The 22,247-nt window shown below is 46.2% G+C and overlaps 2 protein-coding genes across 3 annotated transcripts in view; one reads left to right on the forward strand and one right to left on the reverse strand.

The window, feature by feature from the left end:
* Nucleotides 1–3,099: 3,099 nt before the first annotated feature.
* CUNH2orf54 (chromosome unknown C2orf54 homolog) lies at nt 3,100–15,953 on the forward strand. The gene is made up of 5 exons (XM_019543040.1): nt 3,100–3,719; nt 8,250–8,475; nt 11,480–11,633; nt 14,244–14,600; nt 14,937–15,953. Exons 1-5 carry the CDS (start codon nt 3,215–3,217, stop codon nt 15,027–15,029), a joined length of 1,335 nt encoding a protein of 444 aa, XP_019398585.1. The 5' UTR covers nt 3,100–3,214; the 3' UTR covers nt 15,030–15,953.
* The window catches only part of AGXT (alanine-glyoxylate aminotransferase), a 19,467-nt gene continuing 12,667 nt past the window's right edge, over nt 15,448–22,247 (reverse strand). For both annotated transcript variants that reach the window (XM_019543042.1, XM_019543041.1), the window contains 4 exons: nt 21,037–21,106; nt 20,242–20,337; nt 19,668–19,796; nt 15,448–16,771 (listed from right to left, as the gene is read on the reverse strand). In XM_019543042.1, the coding sequence (XP_019398587.1) occupies nt 16,664–16,771; nt 19,668–19,796; nt 20,242–20,337; nt 21,037–21,106 (403 nt within the window). In that variant the 3' untranslated portion in view covers nt 15,448–16,663. The remainder of the gene's footprint in view (nt 16,772–19,667; nt 19,797–20,241; nt 20,338–21,036; nt 21,107–22,247) is intronic.

Raw genomic sequence — 22,247 nt, forward strand, 5'->3', positions numbered from 1 at the left:
TAACCTACCTCATTCACTCTGCTTAAAAGAGAATGGGGGGGTGGGAAGCAGGGAAAGGAAAGCCTAGAGCTGCAGTGAAATACTAAGTGCAGATAGATGCTCGATAGCAAAAAATGACTCTGGGCCAATCCCATTGAACTAGGAGGGAATTTTGTCACTAATTTCAATTGAATTGGGCCCTGTGGGTTGGGTTCTCAGTTGCTCTACACCTTGTAGAGTCAGGTTTGACAGTACAAAATCAGTGCCAGAGGCTCCCTATTCTAGTTGGTGGTATTTTCCACCTGTTTAATGGAAAAGACGCCTCAGGATGTCATGTACTAAGAAGCTTAAATCTTGCTTGATGCCTTTAAATTTGTGAACCTTGGAAGAATTACACCAGTTTGACCACAGGTATTATTTAAAAATGAATTAGTTAAACTGGTGCAAGAATGGATGCTTTGCTTTTCCTTAAAACTAGGCTGATTTCAGGTGAGCTGATGTTGACTTGCAAGAAACTGGAGTGGCATTTAAACCAGAACAAGAGTGGCTTTGCACATATTTAACTAAATCAGTTAAATTAGACCAGCATTAGTTGGACACAACCCCAATTTTTCTCTTTGTATGAATATACATATAGAGCTGGATGAAATATTTTTGATGAATGGGAAATTTTCCAAAACATGCTGCTGTGGAGGTGCTAAAACTATTTGCAACATTTGGTTGAATTTGGGTAAAAAAAAAAAGGGGTGGGGGATTTTGAAAATATCAAAATATTTCACTTCAACCTTTTGAAACAAAAATTCTTCAACTTGTTTCCTACATGTGTAAGCTCTTTCCTTCCCTTTCTGTCCTTCTTCCTTTAATCCAGAACACTTTTTCGCTTGCTAGAGAAGAGAAATGAAGGCAGCCTTAATGTAAATGAGAATCAAGTCTTAATTTCATAATTCTCTTTTCCTTATATGCATCTGGTCAGCACGTGTTAGGAAATACAGAGCCCTCTGGATAGTGAATGTAGTTTTTCTAAAGGCATTGTTAAAGAGTTAACCTTATCTTGCTCTCAGCCTGCACCACTATATTAATCAAAATGCAACCTACAGTTTGAAACAGGCAGATAGATTATGATGAAAATAAAAGATGACATTTATTTTTCAATATAAGATCAGAGAGAATTTCAGCAGGAATGGCTTTCTGATTAGTGCTCAAGTGCATTTTTGGCTTGGCAGACACAGCATCACTGATTGATGCTGTCATAACATTATGTAATGTTCTTATGCTGAAAGCATGAGCCGAGGAAGTATCAGGAAGAGAAGAAGCTCTCCTTATTCTGAAAGGACTCACCTTTCTTCAGTTTCGAAGATTTTCACAGCTGCTGCCAGCACGGATTTCTGACATACTTGGTGTTTTAATCATTTCACAGTTAAGAAATGGGTTGGCCAAAGCCCTCAGTGAACACTCACCTCAAAGGCATGTCTTGCCTTTATGGAATGCTGGACTTGGGCTTGGCTGGCAGACAGCCCAACTGATGTGTTTTTAAAGCAGTTAGCACCAATGGCAATTTGCCAGCTGAAAAAGGCAGAGCACAGTCCATCATTTCACAGTGGGTGACATTTATCTTGAAGTTGCTCCTAGCTATGTCCCCAAGGTCAAGGGTTCCTAGGACCATAGGAAAGTAGGGCTGGAAGGGACCTCACCAAGTCATCTAGTCCACCTCTATGATCAAGGCAAGGTCATCCCTGACTAAACCATCCCAGCCAAGTGTTTGTCTAACTTGATCTTGAAAACTTCCAAGGGTGGAGATTCTACAGTTTCTCTAGGTAGCCTGCTCCAATGCTTGACCACCCTTATAGTCAGAACATTCCTGCTAAAGTTCTGACTATTCTAGCTTCATCCACAGAGAGATCAAAAAGAGTAGGCCAGAGGGCCTTGGTCCTAGCCCAGAGGGAGTAGATGTTCCCTGAGGCTGGATGGATCCTGTGCTTACTCTAAAGAACGGGATTCTTTGTACTGGTTTCACTGCATTAGGCTCAGGACTTGCACTTGAGGCCTGGTGCAGTCCTCACCTGGACAGGGAGCTAAAACAAACTTTTCCTCATCCGTTTGATTTGCAAATGAAGACCACCAGACAAAAGAAAAAGCTGGTAATGCTAAGGAGCAGGGCATATAAAGCCAATAGGCCATATCATGCCTCTTGTTGCACAGTTTGTAGCAGGAGAAGAGAAGCATGCCAAATCCACAGAGTAAAGTGTACCTAGGCTTGCAGGAGGCAGAGGTCTGGAAGCCCATGGTGGAGATAGCACATCTTCCAACTCCCAAACACCTGAGATCTACAGGCCTTGGGGGCTGGATCAAGTACTAGGCACTGCTTAGTTCCTGGAGACCTATTACTAGATCACAGTTTTAGCATCCACTACAAAACAGCTGTGCTTCCAGCCAAGTGTGAATTACAAGCTGAGGCAAGAGCTCCCCGGTCGGCAGGTGACCTGCCCTCTTCATCTCTGAGCTGAGGCTGGCCACCACCTCAGGAAGAGCAGCTGTCTGCTGTGGGATTAGAACAGGGGCTCCCCTGGCTTGTGTGTGGGCCCCAGACTGCCTTAACCTGGCACCTGATTTATTTCTGCCTAGGAAATAAATTCCACCCTTCATGTGTAGAAATGCACCAGACACAGTGACAAAGTGATTAGAGAGACACTAGGGGAAAGGGACCTTAAGGCCCCTTAGTCAACTGGAAACAGAAACACATCCTGAATAGCCATTGCTATTCCTTATTCCCCTTGCCACCTCCAGATCCCCACCAGAGGTAAATTGGTAAATCTCCACTGACATCACTGCGCACAAATCCAGGTGGTATAAAGCATTGTCCTTCCATTGAAGTTAATGGAGCAACATTGGTTGAGATGTTGGATGAGAATCTGGCCCAATATTTCTGGGTTTGCTGGGTGGGGGCAACTCTGAGCTATGTCTCAGCCTCACCAGGGTGGATGAGTCCCTGGCTGCTTTACCTGATTGTTAGTGAACCACCCAAACAATGGGTATTTCAAAATCACCTGGCACTCTTTCAACTATTTGGCAGGGAAACACAGAGCGTGTTACGCCTCACTGGAATTTCACTCGGCTTGCTGCTCCTCCTACCAGGCACCTGCTCCAGCCCTCTCACCCCTTCCCCTCCTACTTTCATGATGTTTCTAGGTGCCGCTTACACCACAACAGGAGGTCTCTGGACAACAGCCTCTTAGCCATGGCTGTGAAGGTTTCCCATTGGCATAACTATCTCAGAGTGATACTGTCCAGGGAGGACCAGAGGATGGAGCATTTCCAAAGGGCAGAGAACATCCTGCTGACTGTGTTAGAGGAAGTTAATGCCATCGATCCCAGGTTTCTAGTGGATTATTCAAGAAACCTGGAAGCCTTTGAATTTGCTCTCTGCTCCTCAGAGGATGAAGTGACTGTTGAGGTTCCCCTGTGCCTTAATGGTGATGACCTCTTGGTGAAGGAGGGCTCAGGTCACTGGAGTCAGTCCGGAAGGGGTACCAGCAGACACTATCCTGTATCAGACTTCTGCTACTTAGGAGTGCCCAAGGAAGGAGCTAGCTTGGAAAACTGGACCAGTAAAGACGTATTCAGTACAGTGGACAGTGCTGAATGCAGTGGGTACATAGTCCCAGGCAAGGTTCTCAGACTCCTGAGGGAACTCATTGTTGCTGCCATTGTACACTGCAGGCACCAGTTCCTCATCCAACCAGGTATGTATGCCAACTGTATGTATCCCCCCACACCCTCTCCACATGTAGCAGGGGTGTGTTGTGGATCTCTAAGTTTTGAGAGAAGGCCTTCTTCTATGTTTGTACTCCTGAGGCAAAGGAGGATGAGATTCAGATGCAGAGAGACACACAGGGACATGAGGGGAGACACAGAGAGAGGAGGAGTGGTATGGAGAACAGGAAGGATAGAAAGAGAGAAAAAGATAGAAGGTGGAAGTTGAAACCACTGATTACATGGAATAAGTTTGACGGATTTCAGCTCTGTATAAGTTGATAAACCAGGCAAAAGTGATAGTTCTAACCTCAAAATGAACATACCCTAAGAGGCCAGACTCTGAACTTCTGCCTACTCCAGGGGAAAGTGACTATATTAATTCAGAATTGGCATCTCTGGCCCAGACCTAAGCTGTGACCTGGACATACAGATCCCCTCTCATACCATGATGCAGCAGCTGGCTCACTAAGTAAGGTCCATATGGTCCCTTTTGGAGGGGGTGGGGACATAAATAAGAGTTCCTGGAGCCCAGATCCCAATGGAATTGGCATCCTGTCCAGATTCCAAGCTGGTTACTTTTTGGGCACAGGAAAATAAGAGACCCTTACAGGGCTCAGCTAAAGAAGTCAGTGTCTTTTTTGAAGGCTATTGTGGAGCATTGTTGGAACACACTATTCTTAGTGTTTCACTCCTGAGGCGGCTGCATTTCAGTGGTGGTTAGGTGATTCCTGCAGAGCAATTCTAGTCTAAATGGCTATGGGATTTTACAGGAGAAAAGGGCTAGCTATATTATCTTATCAAGATTCAGGCCTGCATTGCAATAAAGTTGCTGAATGAAATCCTGACCACACTAAAGTTGAGGGGAACTTAATCACTACCTTCAGTAGAACCAGGGATTTCATCTGCTGTGACTCAAGATGGTGTAATGAGAGGTTATCAGGGCATCCTGACTGTGCTGATTTGCTGTGTAAGAGCTGTTAACTCCTGCCCCTTAATGGCCAGCTACAAGATGAACTGGGACTGTTATCTTGGTCTCAGCTATTGCCCTTCACAGATTCTGGATGGAAAGCAGCACTGCTAGCAGTCAGATAAAGGACTAGTACTGATGTTAATCACAGGGAAGGCTTCTGATGTTCAGTTTTAGCCCCAAAACACTGTTAAAACACCACAGATTAATGAAAAATGGTATTTATTCAACAAACAACAAAAAGTCATATTATGGATTTTGGGCAGTAATAAAAAGTTGACTTGTCACACAAAAGCCTCAGAAGAATCAATCTGTGATGACCAGGATTCCATTATGGAAAGCAGCAGAAGAATGGGGGGCTTTCTGTTCATGTACTGTCATTGTGGTGCAGTTTAAACTAAGGTGAAGGTCATTTTCATGCATCAAAAAAAGTCAAAGCAAGATCCTATTTAGACAAGAATTTTGGGGATGACCTGAACAAATGTTCTCATCATGCTACAGAAAAAGCAAAAGCTCCATACAATTCATACAATATATAATATATATATAACCCTCCCCCCATTTTGGTCACCTATATAGACCTTGGAAATTGATAAAAGAACAACTTTAACCACCACAACTCAGAGGCCCAACCAGAAGCCAGTGCACTGCTGAATTTTGTGCTCTGTGCAAGGAGCTAGGGGTAGGGCCAGTTAAATGGGGTTGCGTGACTCAGCCAAGCAGTAGATCTTGATCCAGAAAGTTCAGTCACTGGGAGAGGGGATATGGAGTGATGATCATACTATCCTTGTCCTCCACAACCACTAGAGAGGACTAGAAGGCTGTACTAGAGAGACAGTAATAAAGGTTGGACTGCTGGTGCAGAGGAGCCAGATTACAACTCGGATTATGGCTGCCTGTGTCTCTCTCCCTAATGCTACAGGGGATCCTAATTATCCCCTGCTATCCCCCAACTCCAGCTGGACGAAACTGAAAACACACAGATGCTGAGCTGACAAACATGAATCAACTCCAGTTTTTCCTTAAAAGGAGAATATGAATCTACTGGGACCTGTCTGACAGAGCCTGTACTCTCTGTTGCAACTAATCCATCTCTCTGGGCGTGATACCTGCCTTGTGAACAGCGGGTGGAAGTTAGTACCTGCAGCAGTGGGAGTGGAAGTCGTTTCTGGCAGCTAGTCACGGTGCTGTGTTTTTAAAATATAAGCACAAGAAGGGGAAAAGCTAGCATATTTGCAAAGAGATCACTAAGCTAGGTAACTTTACTGCAGTGCATTGTGAGAGGTAAATAAAATCTAATAAAGGCAAATAAAACATTAAAATCAGCCTGGAACCATTACACTTCCCTGCAGTGTCCTTTGAAGGATTTTTTAGAAGTAAAAACAGCTCCACACAACATCCTTATCATAGTCACTACATGGGCCACATTCAACGTCCCTCCTGAAGCCTGCTTACCATATCATCATGTTACAGAGTTTGATCTGAACCCCTCCACACCTAGCTTGTGCTAACTGCTAGCCAACTGTGTTTTCCCATTGGCAGCCCCAGTGCTGTCAAACCTGCTTTTCACTGTGTTGGCACATCAGGCTTTGTTTTCTCTCACTGTATCTTTGTCAGGCTGTGAGTGAATCCAAGGTTCCAGCTTTCGTGAGGGCTGTTATTAGGGTTCTCCTAGTTCTGGATGACATAGTATGAAATTGTAATGCAGGTGTGTGTCAGTATGAAGTGTTGTGGGATGCTATGCTGGAAAACAGCAGGGTGAGAACATTCTCTCTCATTTCTGGAGTTTCCTGGTAGTTGAATGACAATGCAGGAGAGATAATGAGACAGAGAGAAGTGATGCTAGCATGCCTTAGTGCTGGAGGTTTTGGGAGGCCATGTGAGATGGTACTAGTGGTACTAATGCCATTCCATCCCTGTGCTGGGAATACATGCAGAGTTATGCTACAAAATAACTGGTCTTTTACTGCAATTTTGCATCTTAAATAAAGAATTCCACTCCACTTAGTTGGAAGGGGAGCTACAAACTCTCTGGCTCAGTCAGTGACATCCTGACTCCAGTTTTTTGCCTTTTTCTTTAAATTAAAATTTCTTCAATTGGCTGGTGAATTTTTATTGAGTGGTAGGGCATACTTTAGCCTTAAAGAACTCGAGATTTACGGGTGCTCTCAATCTACCTTCTCCATTATGTGGAAGACCTTTTGGAGGTAACAAGAATTCCTCTAGTTCTAACTTAGCACCTAGGGGCAGGGAAGTAGCCCCTGGCAATGGTTGCTACTGGAAAGAAGATCACTAGATGAAATTAAGAAATAAAGTTTTGCAATAAAGAGACAGACATCTTTGCTTTAATTCCTGTGAGACCAGTTTTCCTCATTCAGGGTTCACATAGCTATTACCAAATTCTTGAGATGAAAGAACTGTACCAAATTCTTGAGATGAAAGAACCCAAACTAATAGACAGACCTAGGCAACATTCTTCCAGAATTAAAGGAAAAAAATCATTATTCATCCTGTTCTACCAATCAGTGTCAAAGGTTCTCTTGAGCCTAGTGGCCTCCTGGGTGGGCTTGGATAATTCATTCCAGATGCTGTAGCTAAGATCACACCAGGGAGCAATGTCACTAGCATCACATCCGGCTGTCTTAGAGTTCCCAGCCTGAGTGACTAGGAACCTGTTTACAGCTGGTTCAACAGAGAACAGCTTTTGGCACAGCTCAGGGCCAAACTCAGGTTTATGCCTTGATCATTGTAGCATGGCACTTTTGCCACTTTGCACCAGGCTCTGCTTCTGCTCATAAGCAGGTTGATGTTTCCGTTGAAGTTTGTCACTAGAAGAAGGCATATGGCAAAGATGGTATGACTTGCAGCACGAAAGGGGAACTTGCTTTACATGCTTGTCCTTTCTTATTGTTTGTCTCCACTGAGTAGAAGCAGGGGCAGATTTTTAATGCTTACCCTTTAAAAAAGAAAAGCAATACAGAGCGTTAGCTGGGCACTAAGCAGGAGAACAAAGACAGAACTCTAGCAATGGATGGGATCAGACTACTAGGAGCAAACTAAGTGATCAAAAAGACATCTTGGAGATAGGCACAGTCAAACTGAAATGGTTTGATGGTATCTGGGGGAGAAGGGTTCCTTGCATGGGTGGGACTGCATAGAGAAGCAGAGAGGTGAGGGGATAGAAGGCTTTTTGGGCAGAGCTTGGAGAGGAAGACAGAGATCTGCGGACAGGAAGGTCTTGTTTGTCTCTGGGATCAGCCCTGTTACGGCAGTCTGGGCCTGGCAGCTGTTATCATGGAGCTCCTCAGATGGGACAAGGTAATTCATGATTTGGATCAGTGGTTTCCTGCAGGGCTCATCTAGTTTGGTGCAAACTGTGGGGTTTGGGCTGGCACCACTATACTCATCACTGGCCATCAGTGGCTGAACTGCAGCTTAACCTCAAGGCAAAGAGGGAAAGGAAAGAGGTGCTTAGCATGAGTGAGGGAGAGGAAGGATAGTGAGGTCTATAAGAGGATAATTTTTAAATACATCTGCTTCCCATGCCCAGGTGACCTCAGTGCTGAGAGACTGAAGGAAGAAAGCATGCAGCTGCCTCTGCTAGTGTCCAGTGGTTGGAAGATTATCCAGTTCAACCTCATCCCAGTTGTGAGGAGAACACAGGCAAATCTTAAACTCAACAGCAGCAGATGGAGAGAAAGAGGGTTTCCAGAAGGCAGCCTGAGCAGAGTAACCCAGGGGGTGTACTTCATTCCTGCCACGTATCATCACTGGAGGTAAACACCACTACAGCCACCTTCGATTTGCACATCTTCCTTAGCATCATGTGTTTTCTTACCAGGTGAGAGACAGGGAGTTTACCAGCCATAGAAAGCATCAGCTAGGATCCAGCCTTATAGCTTTGTAGAATTCAACCCAACTAGCTGGAACAGGGAGGGAATCATTTGTTTCTGTACGTTCTGGTGATTCTACCTCATCTCCGCCTCCCCTCTGCCCTGCATTTCATTTGAAACTTCAGTGAAAATTTTTATCGAAGTCTTGAGACCTTTTGATTAGCCATTGCAGGTGGCTGAACTGAAAAGTAGCCTTCATCAGCAAGATTAATCTCAATGAAATGAAGACTCTGTTGTGGAGCATAGCACTGCTGTGGCCTAGAATGGAGCTCAGCCGTCTGATTAATTCATCTGCAAAGCAAAGCTGGCCCCTGCTGGGATTTTAGGCCCTGATTTTAGGGCATGTTTAGGTGTCCAACTCCCTCCAAAATCAAACAGAGCTCTTTTAAACATTAGATCTTTGTTCCATAGCTAAGGGTTGATCTGTAGAGTTTATCCTGGCCACAGTAGGCAATGCCACGGCACTAAGGGGAGTTTCTGGCCTCCAGTGAAGCATGTGCTGAATCCACCAGCTTTTTCTGCCTTGATGCCTTGAGCAGCTCTAGGTGGCAAGCATTCAGGAGAAGCCCAGCTGTGCAAATGGTGCCAATTTAGAATCAAAAGCAAGTGCTATTTTTAAATCTTAATTGCCATGTTCTTAAAACAGGAAAGTACAAGGTGTGACTGCACGGCAGGAAACAGCATGGACTAGGGGAGCGCACGGATTTTGTTCCTGCTTGGCCCAGGTGTGGTGGGGGGAGAGGACCTCCGCCTTGGTTCTACAGGGCAAACCCTGCCCTGTCTGCTATTAATATATTGTGAGGTAAATACAGGGCCATGCCCTGCTGTGCGCAGAAGTCTCTTGTTCAGAGAGAGCCTGCTTCTTCACCAGCCCCACCTGGTCATAAGGTTAAAGCCACAAGCTGGAGGACAGAAGGCCTGAAGGCTTGCTCCACTGCCAGTGGGATTGCTGCAACTCCAATGCTGCAGTGCTGTTTTGGGAAAGAGAATGGCTGGGAGGTGTTTGTACATTAAAAACAAGAGGGCGTTGCTCACTTGCAGTGGGATCCTCTCACTGATGGCCATTGCCAGCCCAGCAGCTGAGGGCTCTCTTACAGAGCTGACAGCAAAGGGAGGGGATCCTGTGATTGCCGTGGTATAATTAAGGAGGTGGAGGTGGGGGGCAACTGGGGCGTCAGCCCTGGGTTTCAAATTATTGTGGGGGCACAAAAATAGCAGCCATTGCTTTTTTGACTCCTGTGCTACTGCCATCAGCCTGGCTGTGGCTGATGCCTTGTGTGCTGCCGCCAGCCAAGGCACATCTCAGCCCAGTTATACCTCTGCTACACTGAGCCACTAGTCCCATTCCATCTCCTCAGCTGTCACAGGGAGAATTCACCCCTCAAACTGGGCTTTCAGAGACTCATTGCCACCTCCTGATCTTAGTCCCCAGTGCCTCATTTTGGGACATAAGGTCTAACATTCCACAACAGGGCAGATGTGAAGTTGGTCTTCACAGAGAACACCCCCCGACACTCCCCACCCCACCAACTTGCCTGTCCCAGACTAGGCCGGATCATCGAGGGGGGAGGAGGGGAGAGAGAGTGAGGTCATGAATGGGCTTGCAGTTCTGGATGGCTTCAGCCAGGAATGAATCCCCAGGCCCAGACCTTCCCAGGTCCAAGGGAGTTAGTCTGAATCCTCTGGAGGACCTGAGCCCTGGTTGCCTCTGAATCTCTTTAAGTCACTTGCAGGCTCCCCTTGCTTCAGGGGAGGAACAGGCCTCCCAGAAGGAGAGGGCAGGCAAAAACTGAGGAAGGTAGACAGGCAAGGATGTCTTAACAGCAGATATGAGAGGTGATAGATGGAACCCAGAGCTCAGGAGGCATATAACAGTCTCATAACTAGAGAACAGAGAGAACCAGCCATAGAGCACAGGCTGCATCTCAGACTGATCTAGTTGTACCTCATCTGGGGTGAAACTGGGCCTTTTGCATCACATTCATGGTGATGCAAGCAACATGTACCTCCAGACTCAGTACTGTTGCCCCTCTCCAGCATCAAGGACCCAGGTCATAACTCTACCTGCCCCTGCCTGCCCCTTTCATTCCCAGGGGATCCACTCAGTGCTTGCTCCCCACTTCCCCCAGAACTGAACAGGGCCTGTGTTTCAAGGGAACCCTTATAAAGGCCCTCATCACTGGCTCACACATGCATGGACATAATCCAGCCTTTTGGGAGGAAAGGAGAGTGAGGGTAGCTAGGGAATTAAAAGAACAGTTTTGTGCAAGACAGAGACCAGATTACAGTCATCCCTAAGGACTCAGAGGGCCCGGTTGTCTACCAGTGTATGAGCTGCAATAGTAGGATCCTGCCATAGCATGTCAAGGCTTTCATTTATTTTCCATGGGAATAGCCCAATTATGGAACTGGAGACTCTTCCGAGTTCTGTTTATGATATGTTTCATACTAAATGCTTCCCTCAGAGAGGATATGGCCCTCTGCTTCTGGAGCTGATAGTGATTTTGGCCCACACACATTGTACACACTTGTAAGACCCAATTGAATGATAATGTTCAGAAATGGGTTCTATAATTGGGTGCCTCTGCTTTTAAGGGTGGGCCCCTGGAATTAGTGGCCTCTTAAGAAAATACTGGAGGAGCTCTTGGGGGACTTGCCCAAGGCCAGAGATGTTTCTACAGGTGCCATCTTCCTTCACATTGGCTTCTCAATTTTCCTCTGCCATCTCTGATCTCCTGGCTTTGTGGTTACAAAAGTGCCATTTTAATTAGATTCCCTTGACTTTGCCCCTCATTCACAGTAATGCTGATTCAGCCCAGACCATCTCTGGAAAGCCCTGAAAAAGCACCAAAGTTTTCAGGTGTGGGTCATATGTTTGTCTTACCAGGTACTCCACTAATCGTCCTGTTGTGAGACTGCTCCACATCGTGGGCACTATGGAAGGTCACCGTTTGGACAGCCTCCGCCTTCTGGACCAGGTCAACAGTGAAGACTGGAGAGAAGAAGGCAAGAAGAGAGGACTCACATTCAAGCATTTGGAGGTACATTCTTCAAGGAGATGGTCCCGGGGCACTGTCCTTGTGAGCAGATATATCCTGAGCTACATTATGGTGGGGAAGCAAAGCTAGTTTTAGGCTCATGTACCCAAATTCTCTAAGATATTGGGGAACCAAAATCAAGAGGAGGTAGGTACTTGAATACCTCTGAGGTTCTGGGAACTGGTTTCTGCTGAAAGAAAATCTCAGGTCCTCTTTAACTCAGATACTTACAGGCCTCTAAAATACAAAAAAAATTCTTGCCTGGGAAATATGAAACAGTTTTAGTGGAGGAACAGCGCGTGCTTCCTAGAAAGAAACATTGTCAGCAGAAATAGAGCTAAGGGGATGGATGAAAGATTAAATTGTTCTTGGTGCAATCTAGCTGGAAATGTGTGTGGTTATGTGAAGTGTGGCACCTCTGTCTTAAAACAGGTGACCACAACAACTCAGGTATATCTGAATACTGTATGCCACTCTCTTGTGGCCATGAGAGCATGTGCACACCATAATTTTCTCAAAGTTAATGGTTTAGCTCAAGTGACAAAAGCCTATGTATCTAGCCTGAAAGGTTCTGTGTTGGGTTCTCTATACAGTGTGTGTGATGACTAGCCCATGAAAAATTGAAGGAGGAACCTCCAGAGATAAAAGTTCAAGCTCCTGTGCCTTGACATAATGCACAAAAGGTTCTTGTGTCAGAGTCTGTAATGTTCTCTGTAGGTTGGCACACACTCACCATGGGGTCCAATATGGTTTGGACCTGGCTGGTGACTGATTGTGGATCCATTATAAGAGAGCCTCACTACAGCAACTTTACATGTTGCTTTGTTCACCAAGCCCCAGCATGCTATTATGGGTTTGCACACTGCAGGAGGGTTATGGTTTGTAGTTTGGACAAACTTCACCTCTCAACATTCCACCAAAGGAAACATGGAGCCGCTGAACCTGTTTGTTTTATAACCTGGGCAGGTGCCAACTGCAAACGTCAATGCTGGGGATGCTGTGCTTGTGACAGCAGCATGTTTATTCCTTCGCATGTGCTTCATTTAGCAGTGCCTCGACTAAGGAGTAGACTAGCATAAAACTTTCCTAAGGAAACTTCCCTCCTTCCCAAATATATATTTGGGTTGAAAGAAACAGTTGACAAATATGGGCAAAAAAAAGTGAGAGAAAATTTGAAAATTATTTAAATGATTTATTCCAAATTCAGTGTGTTAGTTCAAAATGGCATTTCTTTCAAAATGTACCTTTAAAAGGGGGGAAAGACCCCTTCTCCCCCCAAAACAAATAAACCTTTAAAATTTAGCTTTGATAAACCCAAAGCAAAAATATTTGTGTCTCCTCTTCACTTCCCCCCTCCCCTCTGCAGATTTTTGTTTCAATGGAAGAGCAATGCCTTTGCATTCCAGACTGCCCTGAAGCAACTGTTTCCCTCCAATTTTGTGGTTTGTTCCCTGAAAAGAAAAATCAATTATTTGCACAGTTCTGGTGAGGAAGTGTCATGTTCCCTTTTGCATTTTTAATAAATCCAGAACCAGAGTGCAGGATTGGAGGAGTTTCTCCTTTCCCTGTGAACCTGGTCAGCCTTGGTGTTAAGGGAGCTGATTTTGGGTAGCATTGGCCTTTATGGCTTGTATATGTTTCATGTTACCTCTTGGTGCCAGAAAGTGCTAGCTATCCTGCTAGATGTGCCACGTCTCAGTATCCCAGCTATGTTATACTGGTTAAAAGCAGAAGACTGTTACTAATGGATTAACATAAATCCTTGATGACTGGCATAGAAGAGAGGACATAAACAGATGGAGGGCATAATGGGGTTATATATCTGTAACAGGGTGGTCTGTCCTTTTAAGAAGGGACAATTAGCTCTGTTGAGGAGCCCAGTTGTGGGGCATTTGGATAATGAAGGAGGGTTCTATTTGGAGCTGAAGAACCCAGAACTGAGAGCAGATAGACAGAAAACTGTGAGGGAGAAGCTTGTAAGGGGGAAGGAAGCAGGCTGAATTGAACAGCTTGCTGCATGGAGAGGCTAGGCTGCTGTGCTGAGGCTAGAGCAAAAGAGAGTCCCTTCCCAGAATCTGGGACAGGACAGTAGGATTTTGTTTTGCTTATTTTCTTGTTTAAAAGACTGTGTTTTACTCGAGAGGACAAACTCCTTAAGAAACAAAATTTGCCTGCAAAAGCCAATAGGCCAGGCAACCTGCTTACAGTATCCATGCTTACCTGTGCTATAGCTGTATTGCAGAATCCAAGCTCTCATTTAACCAAATCACTGCAAAGAGAACCATCAGGATGTGAATCGAGCATAACTGATGTGGAGATATTGGGTTGGCTCTGGCAGCAGTCTAACACAATAGCTATGAGGGCCTGAGCAGCCCCATTCATGTTACTGGGATGTTAACAAAGGTCTGGTGACAAGTTAAATCTCCATCTAAGTGCTCAGTTACCAGTTATGCATGTATACATGGCTCAGACTTTCAAAGCTGACTGAGGGATCAGAGCACCTGATTCCCCGTAACTGTAATAGGCGTCTTAAGCTTTGAACATCTTTCCAGATCTATGTAGCCCATCCCAGTGGTTTGTATATTCCATCCTCTCGCTCTCTGCCTCCTCCAGATGGTGTTGCTGTGGGCCACGGAGCTGTTCCCTTCCCCTGAGGACTGGGAAGAACTAGAAGGATCCATCTATCGGCTCCTTGTGATCCTCCTTTGTAGTTTGGCAACCAAAAACCTACCCCACTTCCTACGTCCTGAGGAAAACCTCTTCCAAGAAGAGGATCTAGACCTGAGTACCTTATACCACAAAGTGGAGGGGTTTGCCAGTACTCCACAGCAGTTTCTCAAGTTCCATTTCACTCCCATGGGGCATAACAACCTTCAGCAGAAGGAGATGGGCATCCAGGCCTTGCTGCAGCTCCCAGCTAAGGACAGCAGCTACTGGGACACTGCCTTCTTCGACATCCTGCTTAGTAAGGTAATCGGGAATCACAGCTTGGGAGATCCAAGAGCTTGAACACTGAGGCCTGGATTGTGCAGTGTAAACTGGGCACAGTGGAAGGAGACTGACAGGGAGTCAGGAAGGTATCTGATTTTCTGTACGGCCCCAGGTACAAGCTAGAGCCATTTTGCAGGTGGTGGAATTTGTGCCAGGTGGCTATGACCCCCAAAGGAGCTGCCACCCTCTGGGAACTATCTCTTGTGGGGTTGGGATGGGCTATTTATCATCGATCGGTTGGGTTCAACCAAAGCAGGCAGAATTCCAGGAATTCTCTTTCATTCAACCAGATCCTCCTCTATCCCTGTTATTCAGTTTCAGGTCTACTGGATCCAGGACAAACAGAGGCTCTCTGCTATGTCAGATACTTTACTGAAGGTCAAGAAAGCAATTCATGATGAGAGCTGAGCCGCGTCCCGCACTGCTGTTTCTGCTTTGATCACAGCCCTCTTGCAGGAACCGAAAATTTCTTGGGTAGTTCAACATGGCAGAGAAAAGAGGAGAGGCAATCACAGCAGAGGGGAAATCAGTTTGTGATGAGGTCTGGGATGGATAGGTCATGTCAGCAGAAGGGGAGAGGTGATGGACTCACTTATGGATTTTGTACAACCTCTGCCTTTTAATGACCAGGTGAATATACTCTGTGTATGGTTTTCTGTTTAGGACACTCAGCAGTCCCTTATCATCATACCAGTAGCTGAATTCTCAGTCCATGCTGTGCAAGCCCAGCTGGTTGCAATTACACTTAATATTTTTTGTTATTTGGACTGGATCTCCTGCTGGGAAATATGGTGCTCCTGAGCAAATCCAGTCACACAAAGACCTGTTGTGCCACATGTCTCTGTTTATTAATATAGTGTATTCCACCCTCTGTTCACATCCCATGTACTGGCAAATTTACACATGCACATGGTGTTTGTTTTGGTATGGTTTTGTCTATCAAATCCTGCAGTTAGAGCCTGGCATCTGATCCTGTGGTCCTGATTGGTTTAAAATACCATTTTTGGAGGATATAGCTTCCTGATTGCAGGACCACTTTGTGCTGGTGGCCTAGCCCCTGCTGGCTATGGGGAAAATTGGGGCAGAGGCTGTAAGAAAGGAGAAGGAAGAAGTGGACAGAGCTAAACAAGAAGCCATGTTCCTAGAAAGCCTTGGGCCTGCAGATCAGAGCACAGCTGCCATGCTGCAAGGAGTGCAAGGGGAGGCTATGAGTGCAGAGGGTGTAGATAAGCCAGTTCCCTGCACTAGGCAGCAATAGATCCTGCACTGTTTATAACTTTTAAAGACTGCAGGGTGCTAAGGAGGGGACATAGGAGCAAAGTAGGCCTGGCTGGAGAGACAGGGGCTTACCTATGCTCTCCATCATGTAAACAGGACACTTAACTCCTTGCCCCCCTATGTAGCCTCACTCTGGCTTCTGGGCAAGAGCATCACACAACACTGCCGATGCACACTCAGGTTGCACTGGGTCCCTATGACCCCTTGTATGACCTTTCCCCTTGTATGCTGGCATGCATTACTCCACAACTGAATGCTGCAAGATCAAGTCATGAGCAGGGCTGTGGGATAATTCTGTATGCTGCTGCCTCACCACCTCCTCCTGCTGTGGACAGGTTGAAAGCCAAATCAGATCTATGACTGCACCTATCAGCTGGATCATGCTATTCCACTCCTCCAGCACCTCATTGGCCTTGTCCCCTCTTGTTTTTTCCTGTCAGTCCCACACTGCCCTGACCACATGCTGGTTATTTGCCATTAAAGCAAACACTCTGAATGTCCATGTGCAGATCCAATCAATACTCCAAACAGCCAGTTCTCAATGAAACGGTCCACCCTTCTGCATCTGAAAGGCTCCTTTCTCCCCTGGAAGATGCTTCAGCTGGCCAGGTGTTCACCAATATTTTGCCAGGTACAATAGACATGAGGAAAGAGGGCACCATCTCCTTTCCACCTTCTGATTTGAATTCTAGATAAGACAATGGCATAACCAAGGCCTGAGATGGCCTCTCCATCCTTGTTTCTGGAGCTGCGGCACAAGGAACTCAAATCTTGCTCTTGTGACAATGCTGGAGGGCATCTTTCAGGGCATGGAGGACTCTGTTGATATTGAATTTGGTGGAGTTATAGCCCATGAGTCCTATTCGAAGAACCTGAGGTGAGAGTAAAGAATAATAATTATCAGTAGGAGGCACTTAGTTTTCTGATACTTGTCCTAGACAGAAGTCACATTCTATGTTCCAGAGTGGATTCAAGGGCCATGGGGAGATGAAAACCATGCACTCAACAGTGATTTCCTACATGCCTATCATGGGATAGGCTTGATTCTCCAGTATGCTGCATGTTAGGTACATGCAATAGGTGGAACATGCTGGCAGATCCAAATAGTGCTAAGCTCCATGTCCACTTTGCAATAATGTAAACTCTACAATTGCAAGAAGTGAAGAATCAGACTGTGTGCATGTATGTATATAAACACATTAATATACATGTATATTCTTTTTATTCCTATTTTATTGGGATTCACTGTACTTAATTATACAACAAGAAATAATGTAACTGGAGCCAATCCCAGTAAAATAGGCATGAAAGGAATTTTCAGCTTCTCCTTTGTTGACACCTGCTCTACTTCTGCTTGCTAAGATGGCCAAGATGAAATATGCTGTGGGTGCATCTACACCTGCCTATGAACACACAGCAATAAGCTCTGAGGCTTTTAGCTTATTGCTGTTAGGCTTGTGTCTACATGTGCACCTGGACTGAAGCACATTGAGATGGGCTGCAACAGCCCCAACTGGCAGGGGCTCAGGGGGTCAGCCCACCAGCCTGGGCACCGCTGTGTACAACAAAACTCCGGAGCAGGGTAGCACTTGTATTTACAAATATTATCCTGTTGCTGAATTTATTAGTTTTATGTGCTATAATAGGGGCACACTTGTAGGTACTGAGATGGTTACTGCACAGGTAATTAGTCAACTGTGCAGTAAAGATCTTGTATAATTGTGCTCCATGACTTCAAGGTTGAGTTTCTCCTCAGGTGAGTATCTATGGTTAAAGACAATAACGGACATTCTGCAGAAAAAGGGGCATGGTGCCAGAGCGATTAACTGGCAGGGGTGGGCAATTATTTGGGTTCATGGGTTACATAGGCAGTTTTGGGGAGCTGTCATGGGCCAGTCAGCACCCTCCTCCCCAGCCCACAATGTGCCCGGACCCTGCGCACCCTACAGTTCCTCCCTGCCACCACCAACAGTGCCCAGCAGCAGCTGAGTGCACAGCCCTTGCCCACCCCACATCTGCTCCAGACTCATGCTGGCCAGAGTGCCAGAGCAGCTGGAACCCACACGCACAGCCCTGGCCTAGGCCACCTTGTGGCAGCTCCACACTGGCCCGTCCATCATGAGTCAAGCTGCTGCAACTGCTGCAACTGCTGCCACTGATCACCCTGGGCAGGCAGGTCTGGAGCAGGTATAGGGCAGCCTAGGGCCAGGGCTATGTTCACGGGTCCCATATGGTCCAGAGCTGGTTTGTTCCAGTTAGGGCAGGTCCATAGTGGGCACAGGGTAGGCTGGGGCAGGGCCAGGGCCAGGGCTGTATCTGCAGGTCCCCACCAGTTTCCATGGGGCTGGTGGTGGCAGTGGCAGCCAGAAGGAGCTGCTGCTGCCTGGGCTGCCTACAAATGAAATCCAACTGCAGAGCTAGCCCAGCCCCGCTGTGTGCCTGAAGGCAGCAGAATGCACCACGGGCAGGACAGTGCCTGGGCCAGGTGAGACTGAGGGACCCACTGTGAGCCAAAGTCCCTCCATGGACTGGATTTGGCCTGTGGGCCATATTTTGCCCATCCCTGGATTAACACCTCTTGCTGGTATTCCAGAGGTGTGAATTCAAGCCTTCCTCCAGACCTGTGCTAAAAGCTGCCTGCAGCCAATCTCCCTATCCATATTAATGGTTTTATTTGAGAATTCCAAGGCAAATGGAGGTGTGCTCCTGGCTATACACATTGTAAGTCAAGCTGATCCCATCTGACCTCAGTACAGAAAATAAACAGTGAAGGTCAGTCTGAAAGGAAGGTGCATTCCAGTGGTTTGTTCTGTAGCACATTATAACATTTAGATCATGACTTCTGGAGCTATGCCTTCTGCACTAGCTTGAGTCACTCTAGCTCCAATAGAAATGGGTGCAGATCTTTGTCACCTTCAATAGGAGATGAATTGAGCATCAAATAAGGAACAGTTCTTCAACTAGGGAAGGGATGGGCAACATATTTCTTCCAAACAAAATCCTCCAAAGAACAACTTAGTTTAAAAACAACCCAGCAACTTCATGACAAGACTGCAAACTTCTCCTGAGTATTTTTCTAGAGCAGTGCAAGAGACACTATCTATTGGTGCTTGCAGAAGCAACACAGTGTATGAGACCTAAAGACAGCATAAATATCATGCCCTTATTGGAACTTCCCTTTCTTTGTGAAAAAGATTGCACTGGAGCATCTCCGCTTTTCCCAACCATATCCAATGTAGGGTAACTATTTGGGCTAATAATAATACCATGGGAAATGCCTCTCTCTACCTGATGCAACCTGATTTAAAATGCATGATGAGAGAACAATGATGCTCTTTAAGGGAAGTACACCAGCACCAGGTCATCCAAGGATACTAACAAAAAGGATTTCATTACCATCCAGGAAGCTGCCCCGCTCGATACCTTCCAGATACTAGACTGGGGTTCCTTTGCAGGAAATAGATTCCTTGCTTAGAGGAGAAATAGGGGGAACATCAGAAAAGAAGTGGCCCAGGTGGTACTGTGAGGTGAAGGCCAAGACTGTTTGGCTACAGAGAGCACATAAAATGTCCTCCTAGGGCAGGGCATTGCTCTCTGTGGTTCTATTTCTGTAAATCTGTTGGAGCACATAGAACTGCTCCAGATGGGTGTGGAGGGAACTGAGGGTGGAACTGGGTCCTTAATCCATTGAGAATTGAATGGGAACATATTCATGTTAGTCCCCACCTCTTGGGAGGGTTTGGCCTTTGGCTGTCAGCTTGTACCCACCTTTCCTACTGAAGGCCCCAGGCCCCCTGTGATCTCAATCGCATATTTATTCATAAGGAACTCTGTGATCTCCTTCCAGTCATATCCCTCAGGCACTACAATGGTGGTGACGGTTGGAAGCCTTGCCGCCTGGAAAACAGAGACATGGAGGTCAGATCCAGCCAGCAGCTATCCTCTGGACTTGTGCAGACAATCCTCTATGCTCTTTCCCTATCATGCTGCAGACCTTCCCATCTGGGATGATAACTGCTTTCTATGGGAGAGGCTGTGTTTGGGTGGGAGTCTCTCAGGTACTGAATGCCTCCTTAGAAAGACTTTTAAAATATGGGGCCAGATCTCTAGCTGGGATGAATTACCAAGGCTTTGATAAAGTCATTAGAGCTATGCTTATTTTCACCAGATGAGGATTTGGCCTTGCTTGTCCTGAGCTACATCCCATCAGAACGTTCTTTCTCCATGACTCACTGCACCACTCCTCCATGGCAGAGTTCTACCCACATGACTAGAAATGCAGCAGGGAGGGATCTGCTCCAAGGGCTCTCTCAGTGCCCAGCAATCTCAATCTCTGTCCTACCTCTTCCTTCACAAAGAGTTTGAGGCCCAGCTTCTGCAGCCCTTCATGTAGGTAGAGGCAGTTCTCCTTGTGCAACTTCCAGGAGTTCTCCAGCCCCTGTGCACAAGGAGGAGAGAAGCATTAAACAGGGAATGATCACTGTGGGTCATGCATTGTGACAGAGCAGGGAGAAATATGATTTAACACTTCCCCTCTATGGGAAAAGGCTGGTTCCTACTGGGCAATTTTGAATCTAATGCACCACTTTGAAGCTCACTGAGACTGGGAGGACCAAAATGTGTTACCAGCTGATGGCTATTGGATGACCTGTATAAAACAAGTCCTGTCTTCTTTGGCTTGAGGGCACCCTTCTTACCATTCTCAACAGGAAGACAACAGACTGGGTGGCTGTAGGCTGAACAAGTCCATTACTTTAACAGGAGATTTGTCCTGGGCAGAGTCAAGGCCCACCCTTTGGAGATGGCTGTAGTGCAGCTGCCCATTCTGTGGTCAAATACAGGACTAGTCTTCAGGACTGTCTAGATGGGTTCTTCCAGCAGCTCAAAAAGCCAGACTTAGGCATCTAAACATACTGATCACTGCCTAGTGGGATTTTCAAAACTACTTAGATACCAAACTATGTCTTTTAGCACCCAGATGCACTTAAAAATCAGGCCCTAGAATGGCAGACATTTGCCCTAAATAACACACAGCTGAATGACTCTTATCTCATATTCCTTTCTTCTCTCATGTCCTTATTTTCCCTCCCCTCCCACCTGACTTCTACAACCCGGGTTGTCTCTCACAGCTGCTCACCTGTTCAGCCAGTATAGCTAAGCCCTCTCTCAGGCTGAAGAAATTATTGACAGGTGCTGTGTGGTGGTACCTGTAAATTGCATGCAACATACTGTTCATGAGAACATGCCATAAGTGAATCAAACCAGTCTGTCCAAATCAATAATGGGTGCGTCTACACATGCATTTAAGCGCATTAATGCGCACTAAGCGATTTTTGGCAGGTGTCTACACGTGCACTTGGCACTAAAATTAGTGCACTTGGTATTAAAGATAGTCACAAGTCCTTGCAGCCCTGCCCTGTGCCCCTAGTGGCTGGGTAGACCCAGCACTAAAGTTGGTGCCTGGTCGCATCTATGTGTGCATTAATGTGCTTTAACTAAGCTGCTAAAGGTATCAAATTTAGGTGCGATTAGCCTAATTTCACCATTTTAATGCACATTAAGGATGTGCATGTATAAACACGTGCCCATAATGCACATTAAATTAGGCAATGTGCATTAATGTGTCTTGTGTAGACACAACCACCAAGAGCAAAATAGATTACACAGGCTAAGCCACCAGAAACCATGCTTCATCCTGACTACATCTTTCTGTCTCATAAGTGGGGGGCAGAGGTAGGAAATGAAATGAGGCTACTATGAGGACACTGGAGGTTGAGATTGCACTAAGGCTAAAAAGCAGCAGTGGATCTACTGACTCCAAAGAGGCTGATGGCAAGGTGCCAATAAATTTGTGCTATACAAGAACTATTGCATTCTCTAGTCCAGGAGTGGCCAACCTACAGCATGCAGGTCACAAATGGCAGAGGCAGCCTGTGCTGTGTGGCACATGGAAGATTGGGGAAGGGACAGGTATCAAAGCTGCAGACAGGGCAGGGAGCAGCAAGCAGAGCAGCAAATCAGGCAGGGGAGAGGATCAGAGTGGCATTTGGAGAGGATGTGGAGCTTAATTTCATAGTTTCATAGTTTCTAGGGTCGGAAGGGACCTGAGTAGATCATCTAGTACGACCCCCCGCCATGGCAGGAAACAATACTGGGGTCAAACAACCCCAGCAAGATGTTCATCTAACTTCCTCTTAAAAGCCCCCAGGGTAGGAGCCAGGACCACTTCTCTTGGAAGTTGGTTCCAGATCCTAGCTGCCCTGACTGTGAAGTAGTGCTTCCTGATATCTAGCCTAAACCTTCCCTCTGCCAGCTTATGACCGTTATTCCTGGTCACTCCTGGCAGTG

The sequence above is a fragment of the Crocodylus porosus genome, unplaced genomic scaffold, assembly GCF_001723895.1.
Source record: "Crocodylus porosus isolate Cpor-Errol unplaced genomic scaffold, CroPor_comp1, whole genome shotgun sequence".
Lineage (NCBI taxonomy): Eukaryota > Metazoa > Chordata > Crocodylia > Crocodylidae > Crocodylus > Crocodylus porosus.

Excerpts from the sequence above, each read along its gene's own strand:
- CUNH2orf54 (XM_019543040.1), top strand. The coding sequence starts at position 3,215 with ATGGCTGTGAAGGTTTCCCATTGGCATAACTATCTCAGAGTGATACTG. Across the intron at positions 8,476-11,479 it reads GCCACGTATCATCACTGGAG|GTACTCCACTAATCGTCCTG; the intron begins GTAAACACCACT and ends TTGTCTTACCAG. Across the intron at positions 14,601-14,936 it reads TCGACATCCTGCTTAGTAAG|TTTCAGGTCTACTGGATCCA; the intron begins GTAATCGGGAAT and ends CCTGTTATTCAG.